This window comes from Myotis davidii, unplaced genomic scaffold (genome assembly GCF_000327345.1).
Source record: "Myotis davidii unplaced genomic scaffold, ASM32734v1 scaffold401, whole genome shotgun sequence".
NCBI classification, from domain to species: domain Eukaryota; kingdom Metazoa; phylum Chordata; class Mammalia; order Chiroptera; family Vespertilionidae; genus Myotis; species Myotis davidii.
Genome location: NW_006291020.1, coordinates 2,761,642 through 2,769,605, shown reverse-complemented (window position 1 = coordinate 2,769,605; position 7,964 = coordinate 2,761,642). Strand labels below are relative to the sequence as shown.

At 47.5% G+C, this 7,964-nt stretch overlaps 1 protein-coding gene across 1 annotated transcript in view; it reads left to right on the top strand.

Moving 5' to 3' along the window:
• The window catches only part of MAEL (maelstrom spermatogenic transposon silencer), a 16,255-nt gene extending 9,438 nt beyond the window's left edge, over positions 1 to 6,817 (top strand). The window contains exons 7-12 of the mRNA XM_006764216.2: positions 82 to 136; positions 258 to 399; positions 3,583 to 3,645; positions 4,801 to 4,933; positions 5,563 to 5,638; positions 6,157 to 6,817. Coding sequence (XP_006764279.1) covers positions 82 to 136; positions 258 to 399; positions 3,583 to 3,645; positions 4,801 to 4,933; positions 5,563 to 5,638; positions 6,157 to 6,344 — 657 coding nt within the window. The 3' untranslated portion in view covers positions 6,345 to 6,817. The remainder of the gene's footprint in view (positions 1 to 81; positions 137 to 257; positions 400 to 3,582; positions 3,646 to 4,800; positions 4,934 to 5,562; positions 5,639 to 6,156) is intronic.
• Positions 6,818 to 7,964: the final 1,147 nt, after the last annotated feature.

Below are 7,964 nucleotides of genomic sequence, written 5' to 3'. Positions count from 1 at the left end.
CCCCCGCCCCAAGTTTGAGAGGAGAGCATTAAGTAACTCAGGTGGGCGGAGAAAATACGAGTCGTTTGTTCTCTCCTGCAGTCTGACGATAGAGCCAGAGTCAACTGGTGTCTGAAGCACATGGAGAAGGGGTTGGGTGAGTAGCCCTGAGCCCCTGCTCTGGGGCTGTAATATCTGCATTTGTTTCCATTTTGGTGTTCATGCTCTCCGTACCTGAAGTCACTAATCCTGTCTGTTTTTCTGTTCACCAATTAAAGAAATCAGGCAAAATCTGGAACTTCTCACTGTTGAGGATCTTGTAGTGGGGATCTACCAGCAAAAGTTCCTCAAGGAGCCCTCCAAGACCTGGGTTCGGAGCCTGCTCGACGTGGCCATGTGGGATTATTCTAGCAACACAAGGTATTCAGTGGTTTTGTGATAGAGTGATTTTGACTTCTTTCCTGAACTGAGAAAATATGATAGGATTAGTTCTTGCCTTTCTAGGCCATATTTTCCTATCAAACCCTGGAATCATTATAGTTCCTTGAATATAAGATTCCACTGATTGTGAGATACTAGTACATTGTTACTTTGTCTACTAAAAACAACCAAAAACTGCCAATTAAATTGACAGTACTTTCACGTAGGATTTCTGTACTGATAAAACATTTTCTATTTAGGTGTTTTATTACATAGCATTCTTATACTTACACGTAAGAAATATATAAGTGAAATACACTGAGTGGCCAGATTATTATGACCACCTGACGTTTGTTGGCAAATTAGCTATAATTTCGCACTGAAGTTGCTAGGGGGCCAGATCATTATAAACGTCTGAATAGCACAACATACCTAAGTATCGTTGCTGATCAAGTTCATCCTATCACATTGATGGCGTATCCCAATGGAGATGGCATCTTCCAACAAGACAGTGCGCCATGCCACGGTGCTCATATTGTGCAGGAGTGGTTTCAAGAACATGAGGGAGACTTTACCTTGCTTAGCTGGCCCTCACAATCACCAGATCTCAATCCAATGGAGCATTTGTGGGACGAAGTTAAAAGAACCATCGGCAGCTGGTTCCATAACCATCAAATCTCACAGAACTGGACAGTGCTATTCACCAGGCAGGTGTCCGATTCCTCGCATCACCTTTCAGCATCTCGTGGAGTCACTGCCAAGAAGAATCGCCGCAGTACTGAGGGCAAAAGGTGGCCCAACGAAGTACTGGGGTGGTCATAATAATCTGGCCGGTCCTAATAATCTGGCCACTCAGTATATATCAGCAAAAGTATTTTTTACTTTGAAGTAATTTCAGGTTTAGAGAAAATGTGCAGGAATAGTACAAAGAAGTCATATATGCCATTTTCTCAGATTCACTCAATGTTTTAGTACATTTCCTTTATAACTGTCTCTCAGCATTTACATACCACTTGAGTTGGTTGTGGTCATGATGCCTTTTTTACCCTCAGTAGGGAATGTTTTTCTAAGAACCAGCACATTTCTACGTTTTACCCCAGGGATAGTCAGAGCCGGGGGTTGCCTGCCACAGAACCGCCGCCCAGAGGCCTCGCTCACATTTGCTGGTTGGTTCAATAATGTCTTTTACAGCAAAACGACAACAATAACATCTAGTCTAGGTTTCATTCCAGGATCACAGGTCGCATTTAGTTATTGTGTCTCTTTAGGCTCCTTTCACCTGGGATGGTCCCTCTCTGACCTCCACGACTTGGCGTTTGGAAGGGTGCAGGCCAGGGACGGTGTAAGTCACATTTCTCACTTGGAGTCGTCTGCATTTCCTCGTTAGACCGGGGTCAGATATTTGTTTGAGGAGTAGCACAGAGTGATGTCTTCCCAGCGTCTCACATCAGGAGGCATGTGTTGGCCTAGTGACTGATGATACTGTTGATCACGTGCTTAAGACAGTGTCCGCCCGATTTCTCCACTGAATAGTGGAATTTTTCACCTTATGATGTTTTGTGGGGGATAATTTGAGATTCTGTTCCTGAAATCTGTGGGTTTTAGCAGCTGTGAATGATACTCACCTGAAACTTATTCCTGTGTTTGTGAATTAGTGACTTTCTAATCCCATGGTCCCACTGTAGGAAGGAGCTGTTCCCTTTGCGCATGCATTCGTAACGTGCTTTATGCGTGTGGACTCACGGACTCCTTTCTATTCCGGGCTGTAATGTTCCTGTTTCTTGTAACTTTCCTCACGGCCAGGGCGTCCCTGCAAGCAGGGTTGCGGCTTGGCCATCTGTGCTGCTTTGCTTTCTGGCCCCTGTGGGCCCGGCTTGCCCAGCAACGTGCCCTGCAGCGGCTTAGGTCAGTGCTGCTCTGGAGCCCAGGCGTCTGCCAGCCCAGACAGTATTAGGAACAGGCTCTGGGTGCTAGGGGTGCTCCCTGGAGCGCTCGGGCATGTCCGTGTACACACCCTCGGCCCACGTGGTATGTAGCTCACTTGTTTCTCTCGCCGTGAGTTTGTCTAACCCTGCAGCTGCAGTCCTCAGATGGGGTTCCTGGTGTCCACGCTTCTGCTGGTGCATTTCCCTTCTCTGCCTGAGCGCCTGGCTCTGGGGTCTGTGTGTGTGTTCCCACCTAGGAGACATTAGAAGTCGTCCAGGATTGTTCAGTGATACCCGGCAGTAGATAGTCACACTGACTGGGGTTTATTTTTCATTGTTTTTCAGTCTGAAGGTAATAGAAAGTAGTTCGTTCAAAAGTTATTTGGGTTTTTTCCTCCCTATCAGAGTGGTTAAACTACTCATTTGCAATATAGTTAAGTCCATTTGCTAGTTTTATTTCATTTCTGTTTTCTCCCATCCTTGCTTTTATCTTTTGAAAGTGTAGTGTGCACTAGCACAGCTCAAACAAAAAAGTGTATGCAGAGTATCACTCGCTTCAGTCTAGTTCCATAAAAAAAGCTCCTTGGATTGCATTAAGTGTACAAATTAACTTGGGAGAATGAAATCTTTATACAGTTAAATTCCATCCAAAGAACAAGAGGTGTCTTTTGATGGAATTTGGTTCAAATCTATTTTGGGGGTCTTTCAAGTCTGTATTAGCATTTTTCTTGTGCAGGTCACGCGTTTCTGGGGCTGCACTTCTATGGCAGGTCCTGCTTCTAGAGAAACAGGCTTTATCGGCTCGCTGACTTTCCTGGGACCAGCTGTGGCCGTCGGGCCTTCCTAGGAAATGGCACCTTGTACGTAGGTCTCCCAGTGCATTTGAAAGTCTTCCAAGTGGTCGTCGTCTCATAGTTTTTAAGTTTGCACTCAGCAGGTGTTTGCTGAACGAGTGCGTATTCACCATGGTCACTGCTGTGTGTCTGGAGCGCTCGTGTGAGTTCAAGGTAAGATTGACCTGTTGTGGTTCTAAGGGGCTTGCTTAGCGTCAGGAATTTGCATCAGAGGAGGTACCATAAAAAGATCTGTTTTTAAAAAATCTATTTTTTGTGTTGAATTAGGAACCTTAATCTTTAAGTAATAGTGTCAGTTTTCTTTGAATGATTTCAACGAGGTAAATTAGAAGTCTGGCGTGTAAAAACTCTTAAGTGGTGCTCTCTCATAAGATCAGGAGATTAAAGCCCTTTTTTTTATACAGGTGCAAGTGGCACGAGGAAAATGACATTCTCTTCTGCGCTTTAGCTGTTTGCAAGAAAATTGCGTAAGTTGGAGAAAGAAGGCTCCTGTCATGTGGGTTCGCCATCGAAGTCTTGGTGTTGGGCTGGCCCTGGTGGTTGCAGTTGGGGAGAATGGCTGTTCGCCTCTATTCCCACAATTCTTTTTCAAAGCAAAGTGGGTTTTTCCTTCCTGTCTCTATTATTCCACCCACGTCCCTACTTGTCTGGCATAGTTACCACCTGAGCGACTGGGGCAAACCTTCGTCAGCACTTACTGGAGTCTTCCTCCACGGTTACTGCAGGAGGAAGTCCTGCGGCCATGAGGGCAGGGCTTCCTTGTGAAGGTGCTGGAAACACAGACCCACTTCCCCTTCTCAGCTCTGGGGGCTCTGGGGTCCCTTCCACGCTGAAGTAGTTGGATCTGAGCAGACATGAGTGTTTTCAAATTGCAGCCTTGTTTCTGGTGCGCACTCCTTGCCTTAAACATTTGAGAATTCTAGTGAACTTTATCCTCGTTCATATTCTCTTATAACGAACCTAAAATTTTATATGGTAATCAGAATATTAAGGCTTAAAAATAGGTGAAAATACTTAAAAATACCAGTAGTGGCCAGTTTTACATGTGTTGCGACCATTCCTATTCCTTCTCAGAATCTCTGCATTTCTTTTTGCCAGTTTAGAGCAGTGTCCCTGCCAACCAGCTTTTACGGGAGAAACTAGAGGCCCGGTCCATGAATTCGTGTACCAGTGGGGTCCCTCAGCCTGGCCTGTGGGATCAGGCCAAAACCGGCTCTCTGACATCCCCTGAGGGTCCTGGATTGCGAGAGGGCACAGGCCACGCCAAGGGACCCTACTGGTGTATCATCGGGGCCGGGGAGAGATGGGGGAGGTTGGCCAGCCGGGGAGGGATCATGGGAGCACTTCAGGGTGTATCCAGCCCATCTAGCTCAGTCCTAATCGGATGGACCCCAGCAGCAAGCTAACCTACAAGTTGAAGCGTCTGCCCCTTGCTAGTCAGTGCACATCATAGGGAGTAGTTGAGTGGCCTTAGCATATTATGCTTTGGTTGGTTGACGGCTGACTGGACAACCAGACACCTAGCATATTAGGCTTTTATTACATAGGAGGATGTTTGAAGGGTGAGTGCTTGTAGGAGGGGCTGGGCAAGACCTGGTGGTGACCTTTCTTTCCCTCTGAAGGTACTGCATCAGCAATTCTCTGGCCACGCTCTTTGGAATCCAGCTCACAGGGGCCCACGTGCCCTTACAGGATTACGAGGCCAGCAACAGGGTGACACCCAAAATGGTCATATTAGATGCAGGGCGGTACCAGGTAAGGGCTGACTTTGGAGCTCCTGTCTCTTCTCATGTCCTCCTCAGTGTGGTCCTGGCCAGCAGCAAGTCAGGCCTTTGGTTCCCTCTCCCGTTAAAATTCCTGAAATCTCCGTGGCGTGTGGAGCAGTTCTCACTCAGGCAGCTCCTGCACAAACCCTTTGCCTTCCTGGTACATTTCCCACTCTCATTGACAATGTGTTAAGAAAATTAAAATTATACAAACCACGTCCAAACATGTATTCCAAAACTTACCTATCTGAATGTAGGTAATACAGCTATTTAAAATCTTTACTTCAAAGATGTCTAATGCTGGAGTCAGGGTTTGATTAAAGGCTGTCTGATCTCCCTGCCTCCTGCTGCGTCCCTGCTCACAAGGAGGCCGGCTCGGCCAGGGCACAGCTGCCAGGACTGCGGCTGGATTCCGGTCATTCCAGGCTGTGCTCCCTGCAGGCCCAGTTCCCCTCCAGACACTCCCCTCCACAGCATTTCTCTTCAGAAGGTGGTCAGATATTAGGAAAATGGTGGTTGGTTGTCTTTTTTAAAGAGTAATTTGAAATTATAGTAGATCCAATATTTGTGTGTCTCCCCCCGCCCAACCCGGTTTTTTTTTTTCTTCTGTTTTTATAGAAGCTAAGGTTTGAGAGCTCAGGATTCTCTCATTTCAACTATTCTAATCAGGAACCAAGATCAAACACACCCACTGGTAAGCATCTTATATTTGATAGGAATGTTCACTGAAGGGCTCGGGGCCGCAGAGTTTGTTCGAGAGCTCGGAGTGTGGTGCTGAAACGGGGCTCTGCCTGGGCTTAGGGTTGCAGGGGCTGGCTGAGCTGGGAGTTTTATTAGCCACCAGCACCTCAGGCAGTTGCGATGGTATCACTCAGACACCTGAACTCATCCTTCAGACTTGTTCCGGGCATTTAGAATACAGCTCGCTGTTCTGTGGCAGCTGTAGTTTTATGGTTTTGATATGATGGTGGCTTTGGGACGATGGGAAAGTTAAACACCCAGTGAAGTTCAGGTGGTGCCCGGAGAGCTTCCGTCTCGGTTTCCAGGGCTGAAAACAAACAGGTGGCACCATTGAGCCTCGGCCTCCACTGGGCTCTCAGTCATCCCCAGCCTGCCAGGGCCAGGGAGCCTGCACTGCAGTGCGCGGCGGTGGAGGGGTCTCTCTGATAAAGCTGTACAGTGGCTTTCCTTCCTTGCATTTCAATGTCCTAGGTGACTACCCTTCTGGGGTGAAGATTTCAGGCCCAAACAGCAGTGTTCGGGGAAGAGGGATCACGCGCCTGCTAGAGCGCATCTCGGGCTCCTCCAGCAGCGTCCCCAGGTTCTCCAGCTGTGACACCGCGCTCTCCCCTTCCCTGTCCCCGAAGGGTGGGTACAAGTCCTTCTCCCCCCTGTCTTAATGATGGTACTCTTCAATTCTGGGAAAATAGCAGGCCCGCTTCCCTCTGATTGCAGTCCCGGACAGCAGAGCACACCCCTGGTACATGCCGCCCTCTGAAACGGCCTGCCTTGTAGAGAATCCTGTTTCCTAGATTAAAAGTAATTGTGGTTGGAGAAGATTTGGCATTTTTGCTTTTTTCTCGAGGGCTTGCTCTGCTTCCTGACTGTGTAATGGGGACGCCTTGGAAGGTTGACCTCCAAGGACAAAACTGGCCTTTTCAGAGGAGTGCTTTTGCAAATGTTACATTGTGCTCATCTTTTCCTCCACAATAAAGGTATTGAATGTCTGTTATGAAAGGTGTTAAAATAGTGTTGCTGTACTTCTGCCCATTATGACGTGTAGAACCTTTCTCTTGAGACCTGCTGGCTGTTTTCATTGCAAATATCTAAAAAATTTGCCTTTAATAAAAATAAAGTTTTGTTACTTAAAGTCTTTGAAATATGCTGACTTTGGCAAAAGGAATCATTTAAAGGAGGAGAAGCCAAGATGGGATTATGTAATTTCCCCCAAATCAGAAGGCTAGAAAGTGACCGAATGCCAGGTCCACTTGAGCATGGCCCCCCCCCCCCCCCCCCCCCCCCCCCCCCCCCCCCCCCCCCCCCCCCCCCCCCCCCCCCCCCCCCCCCCCCCCCCCCCCCCCCCCCCCCCGGCACCTCAGAGTCTGTGTGCCCTGGGCGTGGCTGACTCAACTGCTCATATCAGATAGACTTTTGAATATTTCCTGGTTAAATCAATGACTTTTTCTTTTGTAAACCTAATATAATACTTTCATAAATGCAAAGAAAGAAGTAATAGAGCTTAAGGAGAAATAGACAAATTATCACCAAGCTGAAAGATTTAAACAAAGTCTTTTATTGATAAGCCTACTAAAAGTCGATAAATGCCTGAAAATTTAAATTAACAAATTTGAACCAATTTATTCACTACAGTCATTTCAAACACACATGGAATATATATATTTTTAAATGGTAATGTGCCAAACCATAAAACAAGACTCAATATATTTTAAGGAATTGACAAGTCATGTTCTTTCTCTATTCAGTTAATGTATAATTTAAAAATAAATTTTTAAACCCTATTTATCTACACTAATAAAAGAGAAAAATGGTAATTGGCATACGACACTACCCTTTTCATTGGCTAATCAGGGCTATATGCAAATTAACTGCCAACTAAGATTGGCAGTTAATTTGCATATGTAGGCACAATGCAGGGAGGCAAAAGGGAAAGCAGGAAGAAGCCCCCTGCCACTGACAATGCCTCCCAGCCATGATCAGAGAATCAGGCGCCTTTGCTGCCCTGGCCAGTGATAGCAGGAAGTAGGGGTGGAGCCAGCGATGGGAGCTGGGCACGGTCGAAGCTGGCAGTCCTGGGAGCTAGGGGTCCCTTGCCTGGGCCTAAAGCAGAGCCCACAATCACGGGGCTGCTGCAGCTGTGGGACCCCACTGCCCGGGCCAGATGCCTCGGCCAGAGGCGATAGGCCTGGGCAGGGGCAGAGCGGGAGATCGCGGGGAGCTGGGAGTCCCCTGACCAGGCCTAATGCCTTGGCCAGAGGCATCAGGCCTGGGTGGGGGGCGCG